The sequence below is a fragment of the Pseudophryne corroboree genome, chromosome 1 (genome assembly GCF_028390025.1).
Source record: "Pseudophryne corroboree isolate aPseCor3 chromosome 1, aPseCor3.hap2, whole genome shotgun sequence".
NCBI classification, from domain to species: domain Eukaryota; kingdom Metazoa; phylum Chordata; class Amphibia; order Anura; family Myobatrachidae; genus Pseudophryne; species Pseudophryne corroboree.
The window spans coordinates 515,222,734-515,246,937 of record NC_086444.1 but is presented as its reverse complement, the minus strand read 5'-3'; the positions used below and the strand labels follow the sequence as shown (position 1 = coordinate 515,246,937).

General features: G+C 47.0%; 1 protein-coding gene across 2 annotated transcripts in view; it reads right to left on the bottom strand.

Annotated features, from left to right (window-relative positions):
• Positions 1 to 24,204, bottom strand: part of LOC134896570 (cytochrome P450 2J2-like) — a 129,277-nt gene that overhangs the window by 94,272 nt on the left and 10,801 nt on the right. For both annotated transcript variants that reach the window (XM_063913928.1, XM_063913929.1), the window contains one exon: positions 5,742 to 5,902. In XM_063913928.1, the coding sequence (XP_063769998.1) occupies positions 5,742 to 5,902 (161 nt within the window). The remainder of the gene's footprint in view (positions 1 to 5,741; positions 5,903 to 24,204) is intronic.

The following is a 24,204-nucleotide window of genomic DNA, read 5'->3' as shown; positions in this document are numbered from 1 at the left end:
CTGCAGTCCCTACAGAATCAGGGTAAAAACGAGAGAGGGGGGGCACTATTGGCAGCTAAATTATAAACAGCAGCTATAAAAGGGAGTAACACTTATATAAGGTTATCCCTATATATATATATATATATAGCGCTCTGGTGTGTGCTGGCAAACTCTCCCTCTGTCTCCCCAAAGGGCTAGTGGGGTCCTGTCCTCTATCAGAGCATTCCCTGTGTGTGTGCTGGGTGTCGGTACGATTGTGTCGACATGTATGAGGAGGAAAATGATGTGGAAGCAGAGCAATTGCCTGTATTAGTGATGTCACCCCCTAGGGAGTCGACACCTGACTGGATGGTTGTATTTAAAGAACTACGTGACAATGTCAGCACTTTACAAAAAACTGTTGACGACATGAGACAGCCGACAAATCAATTAGTGCCTGTCCAGGCGTCTCAGACACCGTCAGGGGCGATAAAACGCCCGTTACCTCAGTGGGTCGACACAGACCCAGACACGGATACTGAGTCCAGTGTCGACGGTGAGGAGACAAACGTAATGTCCAGTAGGGCCACACGTTACATGATCACGGCAATGAAGGAGGCATTGAACATATCTGACACTACAAGTACTACAAAGAAGGGTATTATGTGGGGAGTGAAAAAACTACCAGTAGCTTTTCCTGAGTCAGATGAATTAAATGAGGTGTGTGATAAAGCGTGGGTTTCCCCCGATAAAAAAAGTGCTAATTTCTAATAAATTATTGGCACTATACCCTTTCCCGCCAGAGGTTAGGGCGCGTTGGGAAACACCCCCTAGAGTAGATAAAGCGCTCACACGTTTATCTAAACAAGTAGCGTTACCGTCTCCTGATACGGCCACCCTCAAAGAACCAGCGGATAGAAGGCTGGAAAATATCCTGAAGGGTATATACACACATACTGGTGTTATACTGCGACCAGCAATCGCATCAGCCTGGATGTGCAGTGCTGGAGTTGCGTGGTCGGATTCCCTGACTGAAAATATTGATACCCTGGATAGGGACAGTATATTACTAACTATAGAGCATTTGAAGGATGCATTACTATATATGCGTGATGCACAGAGGGATATTTGCACCCTGGCATCAAGAGTGAGAGCTATGTCCATTTCTGCCAGAAGAGCGTTATGGACGCGACAGTGGTCAGGGGATGCGGATTCCAAACGACATATGGAAGTATTGCCGTTTAAAGGGGAGGAGTTATTTGGGGCCGGTCTATCGGACCTGGTGGCCACGGCAACGGCCGGAAAGTCCACCTTTTTACCCCAGGTCACCTCTCAGCAGAAAAAGACACCGTCTTTTCAAACTCAGTCCTTTCGTTCCCATAAGTACAGGCGGGCAAAAGGCCACTCATTTCTGCCCCGGGGCAGAGGAAGAGGAAAAAGACTGCACCAGGCAGCCTCTTCCCAGGAGCAGAAGCCCTCCTCTGCTTCTGCCAAGTCTTCAGCATGACGCTGGGGCTTTACAAGCGGACTCGGACACGGTGGGGGCCCGTCTCAAAAATTTCAACGCGCAGTGGGCTCACTCGCAAGTGGACCCCTGGATTCTGCAGGTAGTATCACAGGGGTACAAACTGGAATTCGAGACGTCTCCCCCTCGCCGGTTCCTGAAGTCTGCTCTACCAAAGTCTCCCTCCGACAGGGAGGCAGTTTTGGAAGCCATTCACAAGCTGTATTCCCAGCAGGTGATAATCAAGGTACCTCTCCTACAACAGGGAAAGGGGTATTATTCCACGCTGTTTGTGGTACCGAAGCCGGACGGCTCGGTGGGACCAATTTTAAATCTAAAATCCTTGAACACTTACATAAAGAGGTTCAAATTCAAGATGGAGTCACTCAGAGCAGTGATAGCAAACCTGGAAGAAGGGGACTATATGGTGTCTCTGGACATCAAAGATGCTTATCTCCACGTCCCAACCTACCCTTCTCACCAAGGGTACCTCAGGTTTGTAGTACAAAACTGTCATTATCAGTTTCAGACGCTGCCGTTTGGATTGTCCACGGCACCTCGGGTCTTTACCAAGGTAATGGCCGAAATGATGATTCTTCTTCGAAGAAAAGGCGTTTTAATTATCCCTTATTTGGACGATCTCCTGATAAGGGCAAGGTCCAGGGAACAGTTAGAAGTCGGAGTAGCACTATCTCAGTTAGTGTTACGTCAGCACGGGTGGATTCTAAATATTCCAAAATCGCAGCTGATTCCAACGACACGTCTCCTGTTCCTAGGAATGATTCTGGACACAGTCCAGAAAAAGGTGTTTCTCCCAGAGGAGAAGGCCAGGGAGTTATCCGAGCTAGTCAGGAATCTCCTAAAACCAGGCCAGGTGTCAGTGCATCAGTGCACGAGGGTCCTGGGAAAAATGGTGGCTTCTTACGAAGCGATTCCATTCGGAAGATTCCATGCAAGAACGTTTCAGTGGGATCTTCTGGACAAATGGTCCGGATCGCATCTTCAGATGCATCAGCGGATAACCCTGTCGCCAAGGACAAGGGTGTCTCTTCTGTGGTGGCTGCAGAGTGCTCATCTACTAGAGGGCCGCAGATTCGGCATTCAGGATTGGATCCTGGTGACCACAGATGCCAGCCTGAGAGGCTGGGGAGCAGTCACACAGGGACAAAATTTCCAGGGCTTGTGGTCAAGCATGGAAACATCTCTTCATATAAACATTCTGGAACTAAGGGCCATTTACAATGCCCTAAGTCAAGCAAAAACCCTGCTTCAGGGTCAGGCGGTATTGATCCAATCGGACAACATCACGTCAGTCGCCCACGTAAACAGACAGGGCGGCACGAGAAGCAGGAGGGCGATGGCAGAAGCTGCAAGGATTCTTCGCTGGGCGGAGAATCATGTGATAGCACTGTCAGCAGTGTTCATTCCGGGAGTGGACAACTGGGAAGCGGACTTCCTCAGCAGACACGACCTTCACCCGGGGGAGTGGGGACTTCATCCAGAAGTCTTCCAAGAGATGGTAAACCGTTGGGAAAAACCAAAGGTGGACATGATGGCGTCCCGTCTCAACAAAAAACTAGACAGATATTGCGCCAGGTTAAGGGACCCTCAGGCAATAGCGGTGGACGCTCTGGTAACACCATGGGTGTACCAGTCAGTGTATGTGTTCCCTCCTCTGCCTCTCATACCAAAAGTACTGAGAATCATAAAAAGGAGAGGAGTAAGAACTATACTTGTGGTTCCGGATTGGCCAAGAAGGACTTGGTACCCGGAACTTCAAGAGATGCTCACGGAGGACCCGTGGCCTCTACCTCTAAGAAAGGACCTGCTCCAGCAGGGACCTTGTCTGTTCCAAGACTTAACGCGGCTGCGTTTGACGGCATGGCGGTTGAACGCCGGATCCTGAAGGAAAAAGGCATTCCGGATGAAGTCATCCCTACCCTGATCAAAGCCAGGAAGGATGTAACCGTGCAACATTATCACCGTATTTGGCGTAAATATGTTGCGTGGTGTGAGGCCAGGAAGGCCCCTACAGAGGAATTTCAACTGGGTCGTTTCCTGCATTTCCTGCAAACAGGACTGTCTATGGGCCTAAAATTAGGGTCCATTAAGGTTCAAATTTCGGCCCTGTCGATTTTCTTCCAAAAAGAACTGGCTTCAGTGCCTGAAGTCCAGACGTTTGTCAAAGGGGTACTGCATATACAGCCTCCTTTTGTGCCCCCGGTGGCACCTTGGGATCTCAATGTGGTTTTGGGGTTCCTAAAATCACATTGGTTTGAACCACTCACCACTGTGGAATTAAAATATCTCACATGGAAGGTGGTAATGCTGTTAGCCCTGGCTTCAGCCAGGCGTGTCTCAGAATTGGCGGCTTTATCTTATAAAAGCCCTTACCTGATTTTTCACACGGATAGGGCAGAATTGAGGACTCGTCCTCAATTTCTCCCAAAGGTGGTTTCAGCGTTTCACGTGAACCAGCCTATTGTGGTGCCTGCGGCTACTAGGGACTTGGAGGACTCCAAGTTACTGGACGTAGTCAGGGCCCTGAAAATATATATTTCCAGGACGGCTGGAATCAGGAAATCTGACTCGCTGTTTATCCTGTATGCACCCAACAAGCTGGGTGCTCCTGCTTCTAAGCAGACGATTGCTCGTTGGATTTGTAGTACAATTCAGCTTGCACATTCTGTGGCAGGCCTGCCACAGCCAAAATCTGTAAAAGCCCATTCCACAAGGATGGTGGGCTCATCTTGGGCGGCTGCCCGAGGGGTCTCGGCTTTACAACTTTGCCGAGCAGCTACTTGGTCAGGGGCAAACACGTTTGCTAAATTCTACAAATTTGATACCCTGGCTGAGGAGGACCTGGAGTTCTCTCATTTGGTGCTGCAGAGTCATCCGCACTCTCCCGCCCGTTTGGGAGCTTTGGTATAATCCCCATGGTCCTTACGGAGTCCCAGCATCCACTTAGGACGTTAGAGAAAATAAGAATTTACTTACCGATAATTCTATTTCTCATAGTCCGTAGTGGATGCTGGGCGCCCATCCCAAGGGTATCCGGACTCCAGGTCGACAGCACAAAGGTCGACACACTTTAGGTCGACGCCAATTGGTCGACACGCATTAGTTCGACAGGGTCAAAAGGTCGACAGGGTCAAAAGGTCGACAGGATCAAGGTCGACATGGAAAAAGGTCGACATGAGTTTTTCACGATTTTTTTCTTTTTTTGAACCTTTTCATACTTAACGATCCACGTGGACTACGATTGGAATGGTAAAGTGTGCCGAGCGAAGCGGAGCGGAGCGAAGGCACCATGCCCGAAGCATGGCGAGCGAACGCGGTGCACTAATTCGGGTTCCCGGTCACTCTACGAAGAAAACGACACCAAAAAAACATAAAAAACTCATGTCGACCTTTTTCCATGTCGACCTTGTTGTTGTCGACCTTTTGACCCTGTCGACCTTTTGACCCTGTCAACCTAATGTGTGTCGACCAATTGGCATCGACCTAAAGTGTGTCGACCTTTGTGCTGTCGACCCTGAGTCCCAGACCCATCCCAAGTGCGGATTGTCTGCAATACTTGTATATAGTTATTGTTACAAAATTCGGGTTATTATTGTTGTGAGCCATCTTTTCAGAGGCTCCTTCGTTTATCATACTGTTAACTGGGTTCAGATCACAGGTTGTACGGTGTGATTGGTGTGGCTGGTATGAGTCTTACCCGGGATTCAATATCCTTCCTTATTATGTACGCTCGTCCGGGCACAGTATCCTAACTGAGGCTTGGAGGAGGGTCATAGGGGGAGGAGCCAGTGCACACCAGCTAGTTCAAGCTTTTACTTTTGTGCCCAGTCTCCTGCGGAGCCGCTATTCCCCATGGTCCTTACGGAGTCCCAGCATCCACTACGGACTATGAGAAATAGAATTATCGGTAAGTAAATTCTTATTTTTAATATTAATAATTGATCCTAATATTTAGCAACATTGTTTGAGTACAAATTTTGCATGGCAACCTATATAATGTAGTATACATGCTGTATTTTATATTTTTAAGCCTGTTTTAAAATATTTTTCCATTTGTTAAAATATATATATATATATAAATATATATATATATATATATATATATATATATATATTTATTTATAATCAAAGATTTTTAAAATATTGGAATAAATATTTTTGTATTTACTTGTAATATTTATTTAGATTAGCGCTTAGCCATTGATGGTATTTATATTTCTGCTTATTGCAATGTATCATTTGTGCTGTTACTTACTCTTCCCCAGTTAGAGCCCAAGCTTTGAACGAGATAGCTGTTTCCTTCAACCAGTTTCTGGAAAGAGATGTCATCAATGGTGAAACGATGTCCAAACACAACAGCAGAAATTACGCTGGCAACCGAATGGTAAATGAAGAATGACGCATCCATGGGTTTCCCTAAAGACATTAGATAGTGAGCCTTGGTTTTTCTTCTATGTATACTGTATATAAAAGGCAAAAAGGAAGATTTCACACAACTTTTCCAGACGCTAATGAATTTATGTGTACATACACTCAAGTACATATAATTAGAGTGCCAATATTTTAGTACATATACCGAGCAGCAGTTAGGTCCAGCTGTGTCTGTGTACACACAGCTAATAGTAATGGCAACTTAAGTCTAGAGGAAAAACACAATTTTACTAATGACTTAGGGGGTCATTCCGAGTTGATCGCTAGCTGCATTCGTTCGCTGTGCAGCGATGAGGGGAAAAAACGGCACTTCTGCGCATGCGGTGCAATGCGCACGCGCAAAGTAATATCACAACGAACGATGTAGTTTCACACAGGGTCTAGCGACGCTTTTCAGTCGCACTGCTGGCCGCAGAGTGATTGACATGAAGTGGGCGTTTCTGGGTGTAAACTGACCGTTTTCAGGGAGTGTTCGAAAAAACGCAGACGTGCCAGGAAAAATGCAGGCGTGGCTGGCCAAACGCAGGGCGTGTTCGTGACGTCAAAACAGGAACTGAACAGTCTGAAGTGATCGCAAGCTGGGGGTAGGTTTGGAGCTACTCTAAAACTGCACAAAATAAATTTGTAGCCGCTCTGCGATTCTTTCGTTCGCACTTCTGCTAAGCTAACATACACTCCCAGTGGGAGGTGGAATAGCATTTGCACGGCTGCTAAAAACTGCTAGCGAGCGATCAACTCGGAATGACCACCTTACTGCGCTAATAAAATTCAGGTGCATAAATGAACGAGTACACACACTTCACTAGTTGATTTAAATATCTTTATAACTCTTAATAAAAAAAGCTTATATATAGATGAATTGACAAACATTTAATATCATTTAAAATTGATTAATTAACGGCATCCAATGCTGTATAAGAAAAATATTTTAAAAAAATAGTCACGTGACATTTGTCGTATAAATACGACACAGCAGCAAACAACAAGTGTCTTCAATGTATAGTGGGTGACAGAGTACCTATAGCGCTTCACTTGGGTATGAGCTAGCCTTTCAATACATGGATGGGGTACCCTACCCCACTACAATAAATATAGAGAAATACGTTGGTCAAGTATTGAATGTGGCGCTGCCAAATTGCTGACATGGGATAATTATAGCCAATATGTAAAATTAATACACACTTTAATATCCAAAGTAACATATAACTTGTAAAAATATCACACCGAGCATTGTGTGATAATACATAAAATACAGAAGGAGTCCTACCGAGGATATACGTGGGGGAGCTGCAGGTGATGATTTATGCAGGGAAGTCCGGACTTGTCCTGCATATGCTCCCAGATCTTAAAGTCCTCACTACGGCAGGTGTCACTCCTCTGGTCCAGGTGATGGTAAGGCCGTCCAACCGGGGGATGTCGTCAACGCATTTCGGAACACACAAGGTTCCTTTCTCAAGGTCCTGCCTTGAGAAAGGAACCTTGTGTGTTCCGAAACACGTTGGCGACATCCCCCGGTTGGACGGCCTTACCATCACCTGGACCAGAGGAGTGACACCTGCCATAGTGAGGACTTTAAGATCTGGGAGCATATGCAGGGCAAGTCCGGACTTCCCTGCATAAATCATCACCTGCAGCTCCCCCACGTATATCCTCGGTAGGACTCCTTCTGTATTTTATGTATTATCACACAATGCTCGGTGTGATATTTTTACAAGTTATATGTTACTTTGGATATTAAAGTTAGTGATGAGCACCGGAAATTTTTCGGGTTTTGGTTTTGGTTTTGGGTTCGGTTCCGCGGCCGTGTTTTGGGTTCGAACGCGTTTTGGCAAAACCTCACCGAATTTTTTTTGTCGGATTCGGGTGTGTTTTGGATTCGGGTGTTTTTTTTAAAAAACCCTAAAAAACAGCTTAAATCATAGAATTTGGGGGTCATTTTGATCCCAAAGTATTATTAACCTCAATAACCATAATTTCCACTCATTTTCAGTCTATTCTGAACACCTCACACCTCACAATATTATTTTTAGTCCTAAAATTTGCACCGAGGTCGCTGGATGGCTAAGCTAAGCGACCCAAGTGGCCGACACAAACACCTGGCCCATCTAGGAGTGGCACTGCAGTGTCACGCAGGATGGCCCTTCCAAAAAACACTCCCCAAACAGCACATGACGCAAAGAAAAAAAGAGGCGCAATAAGGTAGCTGTGTGAGTAAGCTAAGCGACCCTAGTGGCCGACACACACACCTGGCCCATCTAGGAGTGGCACTGCAGTGTCACGCAGGATGGCCCTTCCAAAAAACACTCCCCAAACAGCACATGAAGCAAAGAAAAAAAGAGGCGCAATGAGGTAGCTGTGTGAGTAAGCTAAGCGACCCTAGTGGCCGACACAAACACCTGGCCCATCTAGGAGTGGCACTGCAGTGTCACGCAGGATGGCCCTTCCAAAAAACACCCCCCAAACAGCACATGACGCAAAGAAAAATGAAAGAAAAAAGAGGTGCAAGATGGAATTGTCCTTGGGCCCTCCCACCCACCCTTATGTTGTATAAACAGGACATGCACACTTTAACCAACCCATCATTTCAGTGACAGGGTCTGCCACACGACTGTGACTGAAATGACGGGTTGGTTTGGACCCCCACCAAAAAAGAAGCAATTAATCTCTCCTTGCACAAACTGGCTCTACAGAGGCAAGATGTCCACCTCATCATCATCCTCCGATATATCACCGTGTACATCCCCCTCCTCACAGATTATCAATTCGTCCCCACTGGAATCCACCATCTCAGCTCCCTGTGTACTTTGTGGAGGCAATTGCTGCTGGTCAATGTCTCCACGGAGGAATTGATTATAATTAATTTTAATGAACATCATCTTCTCCACATTTTCTGGATGTAACCTCGTACGCCGATTGCTGACAAGGTGAGCGGCGGCACTAAACACTCTTTCGGAGTACACACTTGTGGGAGGGCAACTTAGGTAGAATAAAGCCAGTTTGTGCAAGGGCCTCCAAATTGCCTCTTTTTCCTGCCAGTATAAGTACGGACTGTCTGACGTGCCTACTTGGATGCGGTCACTCATATAATCCTCCACCATTCTTTCAATGGGGAGAGAACCATATGCAGTGACAGTAGACGACATGTCCGTAATCGTTGTCAGGTCCTTCAGTCCGGACCAGATGTCAGCATCAGCAGTCGCTCCAGACTGCCCTGCATCACCGCCAGCGGGTGGGCTCGGAATTCTGAGCCTTTTCCTCGCACCCCCAGTTGCGGGAGAATGTGAAGGAGGAGATGTTGACAGGTCGCGTTCCGCTTGACTTGACAATTTTGTGTCTGCTGGAAAGAGAGATCCAAGGTAGGTTTTAAATCTAGGATCGAGCACGGTGGCCAAAATGTAGTGCTCTGATTTCAACAGATTGACCACCCGTGAATCCTTGTTAAGCGAATTAAGGGCTCCATCCACAAGTCCCACATGCCTAGCGGAATCGCTCTGTGTTAGCTCCTCCTTCAATGTCTCCAGCTTCTTCTGCAAAAGCCTGATGAGGGGAATGACCTGACTCAGGCTGGCAGTGTCTGAACTGACTTCACGTGTGGCAAGTTCAAAAGGTTGCAGAACCTTGCACAACGTTGAAATCATTCTCCACTGCGCTTGAGACAGGTGCATTCCACCTCCTATATCGTGCTCAGTTGTATAGGCTTGAATGGCCTTTTGCTGCTCCTCCAACCTCTGAAGCATATAGAGGGTTGAATTCCACCTCGTTACCACTTCTTGCTTCAGATGATGGCAGGGCAGGTTCAGGCGTTTTTGGTGGTGCTCCAGTCTTCTGTACGTGGTGCCTGTACGCCGAAAGTGTCCCGCAATTCTTCTGGCCACCGACAGCATCTCTTGCACGCCCCTCTCGTTTTTTAAATAATTCTGCACCACCAAATTCAAGGTATGTGCAAAACATGGGACGTGCTGGAATTTGCCCATATTTAATGCACACACAATATTGCTGGCGTTGTCCGATGCCACAAATCCACAGGAGAGTCCAATTGGGGTAAGCCATTCTGCGATGATCTTCCTCAGTTGCCGTAAGAGGTTTTTAGCTGTGTGCGTATTCTGGAAAGCGGTGATACAAAGCGTAGCCTGCCTAGGAAAGAGTTGGCGTTTGCGAGATGCTGCTACTGGTGCCGCCGCTGCTGTTCTTGCGGCGGGAGTCCATACATCTACCCAGTGGGCTGTCACAGTCATATAGTCCTGAGCCTTCCCTGCTCCACTTGTCCACATGTCCGTGGTTAAGTGGACATTGGGTACAACTGCATTTTTTAGGACACTGGTGAGTCTTTTTCTGAGGTCTGTGTACATTTTCGGTATCGCCTGCCTAGAGAAATGGAACCTAGATGGTATTTGGTACCGGGGACACAGTACCTCCAACAAGTCTCTAGTTGCCTCTGCAGTAATGATGGATACCGGAACCACGTTTCTCACCGCCCAGGATGCCAAGGCCTCAGTTATCCGCTTTGCAGCAGGATGACTGCTGTGATATTTCATCTTCCTCGCAAAGGACTGTTGGACAGTCAATTGCTTGGTGGAAGTAGTAAAAGTTGTCTTACGAGTACGACTTCCCCTCTGGGATGACCATCGACTCCCAGCAGCAACAACAGCAGCGCCAGCAGCAGTAGGCGTTACACGCAAGGATGCATCGGAGGAATCCCAGGCAGGAGAGGACTCGTCATAATTGCCAGTGACATGGCCTGCAGGACTATTGGCATTCCTGGGGAAGGAGGAAATTGACACTGAGGGAGTTGGTGGGGTGGTTTGCGTGAGCTTGTTTACAAGAGGAAGGGATTTACTGGTCAGTGGACTGCTTCCGCTGTCGCCCAAAGTTTTTGAACTTGTCACTGACTTATGATGAATGCGCTGCAGGTGACGTATAAAGGAGGATGTTCCGAGGTGGTAACGTCCTTACCCCTACTTATTACAGCTTGACAAAGGCAACACACGGCTTGACAAATGTTGTCCGCATTTCTGTTGAAATACTTCCACACCGAAGAGCTGATTTTTTTGGTATTTTCACCAGGCATGTCAATGGCCCTATTCCTCCCACGGACAACAGGTGTCTCCCCGGGTGCCTGACTTAAACAAACCACCTCACCATCAGAATCCTCCTGGTCAATTTCCTCCCCAGCAACACCCATATCCTCCTCATCCTGGTGTACTTCAACACTGACATCTTCAATCTGACTATCAGGAACTGGACTGCGGGTGCTCCTTCCAGCACTTGCATGGGGCGTGCAAATGGTGGAAGGCGCATGCTCTTCACGTCCAGTGTTGGGAAGGTCAGGCATCGCAAACGACACAATTGGACTCTCCTTGTGGATTTGTGATTTCGAAGAACGCACAGTTCTTTGCTGTGCTTTTGCCAGCTTGAGTCTTTTCATTTTTCTAGCGAGAGGCTGAGTGCTTCCATCCTCATGTGAAGCTGAACCACTAGCCATGAACATAGGCCAGGGCCTCAGCCGTTCCTTGCCACTCCGTGTGGTAAATGGCATATTGGCAAGTTTACGCTTCTCCTCCGACAATTTTATTTTAGATTTTTGAGTCCTTTTTTTACTGATATTTGGTGTTTTGGATTTTACATGCTCTGTACTATGACATTGGGCATCGGCCTTGGCAGACTACGTTGCTGGCATTTCATCGTGTCGGCCATGACTAGTGGCAGCAGCTTCAGCACGAGGTGGAAGTCGATCTTGATCTTTCCCTATTTTTGGAACCTCAACATTTTTGTTCTCCATATTTTAATAGGCACAACTAAAAGGCACCTCAGGTAAACAATGGAGATGGATGGATACTAGTATACTTATGGATTGACGAGCGACTGCCGACATAGAGGTAGCTACAGCCGTGGACTACCGTACTGCGTCTGCTGCTAATATAGACTGGATGATAATGATATAAAAAATATATTTATATATCACTACTGCAGCCGGACAGGTATATATTATATAATGACGGACCTGCTGGACACTGTCAGCTCAGCACTGCAGACTCCTAAAGTAAGCTACTAGTAGTATCAAGAAGATAGAAAAAAAAAACACCACAGGTAGGTGGTATACAATTATGGATGGACGAGCGACTGCCGACACAGAGGTAGCTACAGCTGTGGACTACCGTACTGCGTCTGCTGCTAATATAGACTGGATGATAATGATATAAAAAATATATATATATATCACTACTGCAGCAGGACAGGTATATATTATATAATGACGGACCTGCTGGACACTGTCAGCTCAGCACTGCAGACTCCTAAAGTAAGCTACTAGTAGTATCAAGAAGATAGAAAAAAAAAAAACACCACAGGTAGGTGGTATACAATTATGGATGGACTAGCGACTGCCGACACAGAGGTAGCTACAGCCGTGGACTACCGTACTGCGTCTGCTGCTAATATAGACTGGATGATAATGATATAAAAAATATATATATATATCACTACTGCAGCCGGACAGGTATATATTATATAATGACGGACCTGCTGGACACTGTCAGCTCAGCACTGCAGACTCCTAAAGTAAGCTACTAGTATCAAGAAGATAGAAAAAAAAAAAACACCACGGGTAGGTGGTATACAATTATGGATGGACGAGCGACTGCCGACACAGAGGTAGCTACAGCCGTGGACTACCGTACTGCGTCTGCTGCTAATATAGACTGGATGATAATGATATAAAAAATATATATATATATATCACTACTGCAGCCGGACAGGTATATATTATATAATGACGGACCTGCTGGACACTGTCAGCAGAATGCGTTTATAGAATAAAAACACCACACGACGAGTGTTTAACTTTTTCAGGCAGACAATCACAATATACTGGTGGTCAGTGGTCACTGGTCAGTCACACTGGCACTGGCACTCTGGCAGCAAAAGTGTGCACTGTTAAAATATGTACTCCTGCTATAACTGCTCCCCAGTCTCCCCCACAATTAAGCTGTGTGAGCAGTGAGCACTCAGCACAGTCAGATATACAGTATTACATAGATGATGCAGCACACTGAGGGCACACTGAGGCTGAGCACAGATATGGTATGTGACTATGTCACACTGTGTATCGTTTTTTTTCAGGCAGAGAACGGATTAATTAAACTGGTGGTCACTGGTCACACTATCAGCAAGTAGTACTCCGTCCTAATATGCTCCCCAAAACTAGTAAATCAAGTGTCTCTACTCTCTACTACTCTCTAGTCTACTCTAAACGGAGAGGACGCCAGCCACGTCCTCTCCCTATCAATCTCAATGCACGTGTGAAAATGGCGGCGACGCGCGGCTCCTTATATAGAATCCGAGTCTCGCGATAGAATACGAGCCTCGCGAGAATCCGACAGCGGGATGATGACGTTCGGGCGCGCTCGGGTTAGCCGAGCAAGGCGGGAAGATCCGAGTCTGCCTCGGACCCGTGTAAAAAGGCTCATCTCTAATTAAAGTGTGTATTAATTTTTCATATTGGCTATAATTATCCCATGTCAGCAATTGGGCAGCGCCACATTCAATACTTGACCAACGTATTTTAACAAGTGTCTTCAATTATATCACTGTAGCATTTTTATAAAAACAACATTGTGTCTTTGCTAAAATCCAATATAAATGCAGTTTTGAATGTCAAAGTAGCAGTGCCTCAGCTCGTTGCAGGCTCACCTGCTTGTGCTCATTGACTCACTGAGCTTACCGTTCTCAGTTGATTACAGCTGGAGGTGAACAGTTCATGCAAAGATTCCCTTGCAGGGATTATTTACCTTCCAGCAAGAGATGAAGTAACCAGGTGAGTACTCGTGGAATCGTGCTGTAACGCCGTTGGTGGGATGGACGCGTCTCCTGGATGTGTGCACCAGCCTCCGGAGATACCTCCTGTGTCTGGACCGCGTTCGCCTCTCCACGTCCCTGGCTCGCTGTCTGCTCTTCCTTAAATGACCTGTCCACGGTGGGCGCCTCTAGCGTGCAGCGTCACAATGATGTCCGTGATGGTTGAAGCTGGGAGCAGGTATCAGCGTGAGCACAAGTTATGGCTTTAGCTTGAAAAGTCCTTCCTGGGAGTAAGGGTAAAATTCTAATGCGTTTCGCACCCTTGGGTGCTTCCTCATAGAGTATGCATAAAGTAGCATAAAAATGCTACAGTGATATAATTGAAGACACTTGTTGTTTGCTGCTATGTCGTATTTATATGACAAATGTCACGTGACTATTTTTAAACATATTTTTCTTATACAGAATTGGATGCCGTTAATTAATCAATTTTAAATTATATTAAATGTTTGTCAATTTATCTATATATAAGCTTTTTTGATTAAGAGTTATAAAGATACAGGTTGAGTATCCCATATCCAAATATTCCGAAATACGGAATATTCCGAAATACGGACTTTTTTGAGTGAGAGTGAGATAGTGAAACCTTTGTTTTTTGATGGCTCAATGTACACAAACTTTGTTTAATACACAAAGTTATTAAAAGTATTGTATTAAATGACCTTCAGGCTGTGTGTATAAGGTGTATATGAAACATATATGAATTATGTTAATGTAGATACACTTTGTTCAATGCACAAAGTTACAAAAAATATTGGCTAAAATGACCGTCAGGCTGTGTGTATAAGGTGTATATGTAACATAAATGCATTCTGTGCTTAGATTTAGGTCCCATCACCATGATATCTCATTATGGTATGCAATTATTCCAAAATACGGAAAAATCCGATATCCAAAATACCTCTAGTCCCAAGCATTTTAGATAAGGGATACTCAACCTGTATTTAAATCAACTAGTGAAGTGTGTGTACTCGTTCATTTATGCACCTGAATTTTTATTAGCGCAGTAAGTCATTAGCAAAAAAGGAAGATTGACTCACTGATTGACTCATCATGAAATCTCTTAAGCCACAAGGCCTACAATCTTGAAACTTGGCAGGTAGCTTCTCCTTAGGTGCTTGCTAAGAACTGCTTGCTAAGAACTGATTTTACAAATGTCACTGTCCATCGATGGTAATCACCAAAAATGTTTGTGTGTATGTATGTATTTATGTATGTGTATATGTATTTTCCAGCATAACTCCGGAATGCCTGCAGCAATTTACACCAAACTTGGTACACATATGACTTACATTCTGGGAACAAACACTGTGGGGTAACACACCCCTAGCAGGGACAGCAGCACAGAGTATATCAGGAAATAGCATAACTCCGGAATGGCTGGAGCAACGTACACAAAAATTGGTACACATATGACTCTCAATATGGGAACAAACACTGGGGGTAAGACACCCCTCAGCACCCCTAGGGGTGGGACAGCAGCACAGAGTATATCAGGAGACAGCATAACTCCGGAATGCCTGGACCAATTTACACCAAACTTGGTACACATATGACTTACAATCTTGGAACAAACACTGTGGGGCTAAGACACTCCTAGCACCCCTTATAGGTGAGACAGCAGCACAGAGTATTTCAGCAGACAGCATAACTCTGGAATGCCTGGAGCAATTTACACCAAACTTCATACACATATGACTTACACTCTGGGAACAAACACTGTGGGGGTAACACACCACTAGCACCCCTAGGGGTGCCCCAGCAGCACAGACTATATCAGGACATGCATGATATGTTAGTGACGACAGGGCTGCATGTGACAGTGGTAGTAACATGATGTGAGGAGGGGAATGGAGGTAGCAGGAAGCCACACACTGACAGTTATATAGTGGGAAAAGCAGGGTCCCTGGCAGCACACAGTATTTTAGGAGATGCATAATATGTCAGGCAGGACAGGGCTGCATGTGACAGGGGCACTGACATGATGTGAGGAGGGAAATGGAAGCAGCAGGAAGCCACAGACATAGTTGTATAGTGGGACCAAAAAGGGGTCCGGCCACTACACAAAGCGGGTCAGGGAAGCAAGATATGCCTATATACTACATCTCCAACCAACGTAAATTAACCATCCTCATCCCGTAGTGAAGCACGGATATTCAGCTAGTAGTCATATATTATGAATCAATCTATATTCTGAATAAATTCATAATTTTTACACCCTAAGGTTGTGCAACCATCTTCTGTCCTATCTCTACTCTTAGGCTGGGTACACACTTGACTGACATGTCGTCAGACCAGCCTTCGTGCCGACTGAGCGTCCGATTTAGGTAAGTGTACACATTTACAGATTGACCGCTTGATGTGTCAGTCAGGAAACCCAGGTGGACGGGCACTTGAATTTGCCTGCTGAGCTGTGACGTCAGTCCCCCACAGTAGTCGACGGACCGCCTATACACACAGTCAGATGTGCCGATATATCTGAAGATATATCGCTCATTGGCTGTGTAGATGTGACATGATATGTCTGTGAACGACGTCATTCACGGAATATTGGGGGTACACACATGATATATCGACCTAGTATGTACCCAGCTTTAGACCCACTAACTCCTATTGTCCCTACACAGCCCTCTCTCTCTAGGCTGTAAACTCTCATGAGCGGGATCTTCCTCTATCTCATGTCTGCACCTCCATTTTCAACCTCATATGTACTTGTTAGTATTTGTAGTCCCATGATAAAGTCAGATACAGACGAAACACGAGGGGGTAAATTTACTAAAGGTTGGCTTTGGTTCTAAACAGTCTAAAACCATTATTGCAACTGTGTTTGTGTCTAACCCCCCCCCCCCCCCCCCCAATATATAGTAATCATCGTATTTTGCAGCTGTAAATGCTGTCGGTTTGGATCTTTCAGATCAAAACTGACAGCATACAAAAGTGAAAAAACTACAGCAAACCCACCTAAAGAAAGCGTTAAAATTTTGAGGAAAAAAAGCGAGGGATCCTCCAAATTAGAAACCAGCCCTAGACCTCTCATCTGGGGCTGGTACATGGAAAATATAGAGAAAAATCATTGTGATATCCTACCTTTCTGTAGCAGGGTACACTGTGTTCCACAGGGAATACATTGGGGTGTAGAGTGGATCTTGATCCAGAGGCACCAACAGGCTAAAGCTTTAGTCTGTCCCAGATGCATTGGGACCTCCTCTGTAACCCCGCCTCCAGGCACTGTGAGCTCAGTTTCGAGTTGTGCCTATAGAAGCAGTTCACCTAACAGGGGGGCTGCGCTGAAAAAGCTTTCTAAGAAGACTCCAAGGGACGCAGCACTGTTATATGTCAGAGTGACATTCCGCGCAGCGTCTGTCACCTCCCAAGCAAAGTCGCATACTCCCGCGGCCTGCTCCCGAGTACTTGCGGCGGAGATGTTCCGGCTGTAGGCACACGGTCGCAGATGCTCTCCTGGTTTGCGTGGCTGCTACGGGAAACAGGTAAGAGGGTCCCCCAGGCGGGACCCTCCATTAAATCGCATTCCGATCGATCGCATGTCTAGGGAGACGGACTGCGATGCTGGCGTGGACACTGTCATCGAGCAGGGACCCCACTATATTTGCCAGGGCATAGGAGTACAGGTCGGGTGACTAACGCCCCTGTTAATAAGGCTCCGTAGTACCGGCAGTGAGGCCCAGCATAGGGGAGTTGGCACTTGACCTGTAGCCCATCCCCGGCCCAGGGCGACATCTACTGCAGATTTTCCTGCCCTGGAGCTTCCTCACACTCTCCCTCACTCCCTGACTGAGACGCTGGGCGCCATCTTAGGTATAGCTGCGGCTGGGCTCCGGGACTGCAGGGAAAAGGTCTCCCTTATAAAGCCGCCTGTATACAGCGCTGTCACTTTACAAACACTTGAGTATTCTACATGTTTTTATACAGACAGCGTTAGTTAAGAAAAAGTGTACAGATTACAGACTATATTGTATGAGTATTCTGATATATACCTCTGGTCTAGGACCGCACTGTGTTTTATATATATATATATATATATATATATGCATGTATTAGTTCAGTGCAGTTTTATTGTCATATAATAATTATCTGCATTGCTAATGTGATTGTGTGTGCCTGTATCTGCTGTGAGGTTTCACTTTCCGTGTTTCCCAGAGATCTATCACTATATTCTGTACCCTTAGGGACTAGGTGCGTCAGGGTCGTTTATATAGTGCGTCACAGTATTTACCTAATAAGTGTATTCTACTGTGTACTCAGTCACATAATACCGGATTTATTTGTAGGTGTGTACTGGGGACTCAGTCACATACTATCGGATTTATTCACAGGTATTATACTCTATCTGGCCTCATCGTACTAAACTGCTCTGTGTTGCATTTGTGTACAATGTCTAACAGAAAGGGCAGTAAGTCTGTGGACGCTCCTGCATCACGCAGAGCATGCAACAAGGATTTACCAGAGTGGGAAGCTGTGTATGATGGTCTGTGTATTATGTGCCATACACCCCCTAATCAGTCCGAGGCTCCTTTAACCAATCAAGAGCCACCCTGGGCCGCGTTCTCAAACCTACTGGGTACTCTAGTGGAACGCCTAACGCCCCCTATGGGACCACCTGTACCATTACAGCCTAATAGTCCCTGTGGTCAATCCGCTTTGGGTGGACAACTTGTCTAACCAATTGCAGCAGTTGACTCATTCCTTGGTCAGACAAAAATCTACCCCAGGTCAATCCCGTGTCTCTGGGTCATCTAAGCGGGCTGCTTCCTCCTCACAATCCACAAATCTCTCAGATGTTTCATCTGAAGAGGAGGGGGAACATACTGTCCTGTCAGACACTGAATCAGGCGTTTCTGACGAGGATTCTACAATTTAAGTTGACGCCCCTGCTCTAGTGGTTGCTATTAAGCAAATCCCACAAATCACTTATGATGTGGATTCCACTACTGTCACCAAAAAAACTGATATGTTTAAACGGCAGAAGTTGGCAAAAAATCTATTACCCCATTCTGACCAATTGGTAGACATCAGACAGGAACCATGGTCTAATCCAGGGAAGAAATTCCCTCTCTCCAAACGGGCCTTAGCTTGCTATCCTCTCCCGGCAGAGTTATGTAACAAGTGGGAAGATTCACCGCCGATGGATTCTCATGTCACCCGCCTAGTGGTGTCAATCACTCTGCCTGTCACCACTGCCACTTCCCTGAAAGAACCGACAGATAAGCGTGTGGAGGGATGCCTGAAATCTATTTACTCCCTGATAGGTGCTGTACATAGACCCACTATTGCTGCCTTCTCGGCTGCTATAGGTATTGAAGCATGGATTCAGGCATTAGAGGAAGAGCTGACCGATGATATATCTTACAATGCCAGGCAATACCTGTCTCACATCACCACCGCCTCTTATTATATTCAAGAGGCGTCCTCTGAGGCAGGTGTGTTGGCGGCCAAGGCGTCGACTACGTCTGTCCTGGATCGCCTCATACTGTGGTTGATGTCATGCAAGGTTGACCTGGACTCCAAAAAGACCTTGGAGGTACTCCCTTTTAAGGGAGACATCTTGTTTGGGGAAGACCTAAATAAAATTGTATCTGAACTGGCGGCTGCTAAGACTGCCTCTCTCCCAAATGCTAATTCTTCTGCACAGAAGGCAAAAGGTACCACTTTTCGTTTCTTTCGACATCAAGGGAAAGCAAAAGGTCAGGCATACCCGAGACAGTCTCGTGTTTCCAAAACCACTAAGCCCAAGGCAAAGCAGTCCTGGGCAGCGCGTCAGCCTGCTTCTAAACAAGACAAGCCTGCCACATGACGGGGCGGGCCTCCCCCTGGGGGACCCCAGGGTGGGAGGCTGACTTCTGCAGTTCACCCAGGTCTGGTTAAAGACCACTTCAGATGTATGGGTGTGAGAAGTTGTCTCTCACGGGTACGCAGTCTCTTTCAAGAGATGTCCCCCTCGCCAGCTTTGCACCACAGTCATCCCTTCGGATCCACTAAATGCGCAAACTCTGTAGCAGGTTGCGAGTTCCCTCCTGGATACAGGAGTGGTAGTGCCGGTACCTCTGTCCCAAAGAGGCAGTGGTTACTACTTGACCCTGTTTCTAGTCCAGAAACCCAATGGGTCATTCCGGCCTATACTCAACCTCAAATCACTAAACAAGTTTGTGAGAGTGTCCAAGTTCCGTATGGAGACTCAATTGTGCTGGCGATGGAACCCGGAGACTATATGGTATCCCTGGATATTCAGGATGCGTACCTGCCTATACCTATTGCCAAGTCACATCAGCAGTATCTGCAGTTTGCTATTGGCAACCTACACTATCAGTTCCAGGCTTTGTGTCAGGAATCGGCATTCAGTGGCATCTCACTTACCGGCGCGCTGGTGTGCAGGCCTCCGGAGGTCATGGCCCCAGTTTGCGGCTGCGTAAATGCTCTGTCCGCGGGCGCAATGCCCATTGTCATTGTGTACCCCTGAAGTCCATCTAGTGTGTACCCACCATCTGTGCAGCATGGGCGCTGCCATGACACTTGAGGTCAGCTGACCTGTAACACCCAATCCTGCACTGTTTCTGCACACATGATTCAAGCATCCAATGCCTGCTGACCAGGGGGTATAAATCCAGAACATCGGCTCAGTCTCATTGCTTTGAACAACGCGTCACATCCAGTGTACAGCGTCTCCTGGCTCCAGTCTTCTGTTTCCAGTGATTTCCTTGCTCCAGTGTCTCCGTGAAACTACATGCTCCAGCCATCCAGCTCTGCTACAACTCCTTCCACAGTCAGCTTCCACCTCTGCATGCAGTAAGAGACTCTCTCCAGGTGCTACTTACCATTCTCACCTGTGTTATCTGCGTTCAGCACTGTGCTATTCCATCTGGCACTTAAAACAACCAGCTTGCAATTACAAACTGTCTCCTGCTTTGGCCTTGCTTGGCTTTGTGGACTGGTGCATATATACAGACTGTGTGAATCTAATGCTGTTGGTTTCCAGACCAATCTCCGGAGTTACTTTGGCCTGTGTTCACTGTCATCAGTTGCATTACTATCGTCTGCATATTTGATCCTGTTGTCATCGGCTTTCAGGCCGGTCATCACTTTTATGAATGTCACTGGTTTACAGATCATCACCTGTGACTGTTATATCTCCATCAGCTTCTTTGTTCATACCATCAGTATTTTATTGTGCTTCAGTGACTGTTCATATCCCTGTGTGCTAAATAAATTTAATTGCGCTCATGCGCAGGAATCTTCTACAGCCTCCTCGTTTCCTCCACCGCACCATCACTGACCCACTAGTGCCCCCTCCGGGAACAAACACAATTACAGACCTGACACTCTGCAATTTGGACTGGCTACGGCTCCTCGGATCTTCACCAAGGTCATGGTCGTAATGACGGCACATCTCCGTCGCCAGGGAGTCAGGATCCTGCCGTATCTGGATGACTTGCTGATCCTGGCAAACTCCCATGATGTCCTCCTCAGTCATCTGCAACTGATGGTAAGCTTCCTTCAAGCCCACGGGTGGCTCATCAATTGGAAGAAATCCTTGCTGGTCCCAGCTCAGAGCATGGTGCACCTGGGGGCACTCCTTGGCACACACAGTCAATGTCTGTTCCTGTCTCCGGAGAAAGTCCTGAAGCTTCAGGACAGGATAAGATGCTTCCTCTGTCACCCCAGAGTGTCGATACACTCGGCGATGCAAGTACTTGGCCTGATGGTGTCGGCTTTCTACATGGTAGAGTACGCTCAATTTCATTCCCGTCCTCTGCAGAGGTTAATCCTTTTCAAGTGGGACGGCCTACCTCATCGGATCAGATCTCACATGATTACCTTGACTCCGGAGGTTCGTCATTCGCTGACCTGGTAGCTCCAGGACCAGCAATTGAGCAGGGGCCTTCCCTTCTGGATCCCCAACTGGGTCCTGCTGATGATGGATGCCAGTCTGCGGGGATGGCGTGCGGTGTTGGAGCAACACTCTTTCCAGGGTCGTTGAACCAAGGAGGAGTCCTTCCTCCCGATAAACATTCTGGAACTGCTGGCGGAGTTCAATGCATTAACTCTCACCCTGCCTCTGGTACAGAACAGGCCTGTTCAAGTACGGTCAGACAACGCCACCACGGTGGCATACATCAACCATCAAGGCGGCACTCAAAGTCGCATGGCAATGTTGGAAGTGTCAAAAATCCTTCAATGGGCAGAACGCCATCTGCCAGCAATATCAGCAGTGTTCATTCCGGGTGTCCTAAACTGGGAAGCGCACTTCCTCAGTCATCAGGATGTACACGCCAGACAGTGGAGTCTTCATTCAGAAGTCTTTCAACTCCTAGTGGACACGTGGGGCCTACCAGATGTAGACCTGATGGCGTCTCGACACAATCACAAAGTTTCAGTCTTCGGATCAAGGACCAGAGATCCTCAAGTAGCGTTCATGAACGCATTAGCCATTCCATGGAACTTTCAGCTGCCTTTCATATTCCCTCCAGTGTCACTCCTGCCCAGGGTCCTGTGGAAGTTCAAGCAAGAAGGAGGAGTACTACTATTAATTGCTCCGGCATGGCCCAGACGGCATTGGTTCTAAGACCTGCAGGGTCTATTGACAGAGCGTCCTCTTCTACTTCATTAACGACCAGACCTCCTCGACTATCCAGATTTGTCCAGACTGGCTTTTGATGGCGTGGCTCTTGAAGCATCACTCCTGAGAGCCAAAGGATTCTCTGAGGCGGTCATCCAAACTATGTTGAAAGCCCGTAAGCCGACGTCTGCTCGGATCTATTATAGGGTCTGGAATTCTTACTTCACCTGATGTGCTGATAAGAACTATGATGCATACAGATTCAAAACATCCAGAATCCTGGCTTTCCTGCAACAAGGCATGGATTTAGGCCTTCATCTGGCCTCCCTCAAGGTTCACATATCTGCCTTGTCAGTGTGGTTTCAGAGAAAAATTGCGTCTATACCTGACGTTCATACATTCACTCAGGGTGTGTTACGGATTCAGCCTCCCTATGTCCCACTTGTGGCTCCATGGGATCGGTCTGTTGTCCTGAATGCCCTGCAAGAGTCTCCATTTGAACCTCTTGAGTCAGTTGACAGCCAAGGTCATGTTTCTGCTGGCTATTGCCTCTGCTAGAAGGGTGTCGGACTTAGGCGCTTTGTCCTGTCGTCCACCCTTTCTGATATTCCATCGTGACCGGGCAGTTCTGAGAACTCGCCCAGGTTACTTACCTAAAGTGGTATCATCTTTTTACCTTAATCAAGAGATTGTGGTTCCGGCCTTTATCTTTTCTGACTTGTCCCCCAAAGAGCGGTCTTTGGATGTGGTAAGGGCTCTCCGTATATATGTGGACAGGACTGCCTCAATCAGGAGGTCAGATGCCTTTTTTGTACTGTTTGGTTTCCACAAACGTGGCTGGCCTGCGAATAAGCAAACCTTGGTTAGATAGATTAGAATGGTGATTGCACAAGCTTATGCGCAGGTTGGACTCCCAACTCCTGCTACTATTAAAGCCCATTCTACTCGGTCTGTTGGACCTTCTTGGGCGGCCTGCTGTGGCGCGGCTGCAGAACAATTGTGCAAGGCAGCTACGTGGTCTTCAGTGAGCACGTTCATTAGGTTCTACGCCTTTGATACTTCTGCCTCCCAGGATGCTTCCTTTGGACACCGGGTTCTCATACCCGATAAGGCACTTCCCCTCCCTTGAGGAACTGCTTTAGGACATCCCCCGATGTATTCCCTGCGGAACACAGTGTACCCTGCTGCAGATAAGGAGAGTTATGGTAGACTTACCATGGTTAACTCTCTTTCTGCAAGGTACACTGGGTTCCACAGGGCGTCCACCCTGACGAACCTAGCTTCTATGAGTTTGTATGGCATTAGCCGCTGGTCCCTTCTCCTGTCGTGAGAATGTGGTTCTATGTGACTAACATCTGCCTTCTCTCTTACCTGCTCCTACATTGGACTGGTTAACGAAACTGAGCTCACAGTGCCTGGAGGCGGGGTAACAGAGGAGGCCCCAATGTATCCTGGGACAGCCTAAAGCTTTAGCCTGTTGGTGCCTCTGGATCAAGATCCACTCTACACCCCGATGTATTCCCTGTGGAACACAGTGTACCTTGCAGAAAGATAGTTAACCATGGTAAGTCTACCATAACTCTCCTTATTTTCCTATAACCAGCACCAGGCTGACCCTATGCTATAACACAAAGCATGGGGTCCTCCCAGGGCGGTAACTAGGGTGATGCAGCCGGTGCCACAGCACAGAGCGCAGATGCCCTGTGGGCAAATCTGGCCACTGCCATGATATCTAACTTCTTTGTGCCGACATTAGTCAAAACACCATAAGTGAAATCTAATTAACCTGCACGGACCGCAACTGCCCCGACCCCATCAGGACCAGGAGCACTAAGATAGTGAAATGAAGAACTACACCTGC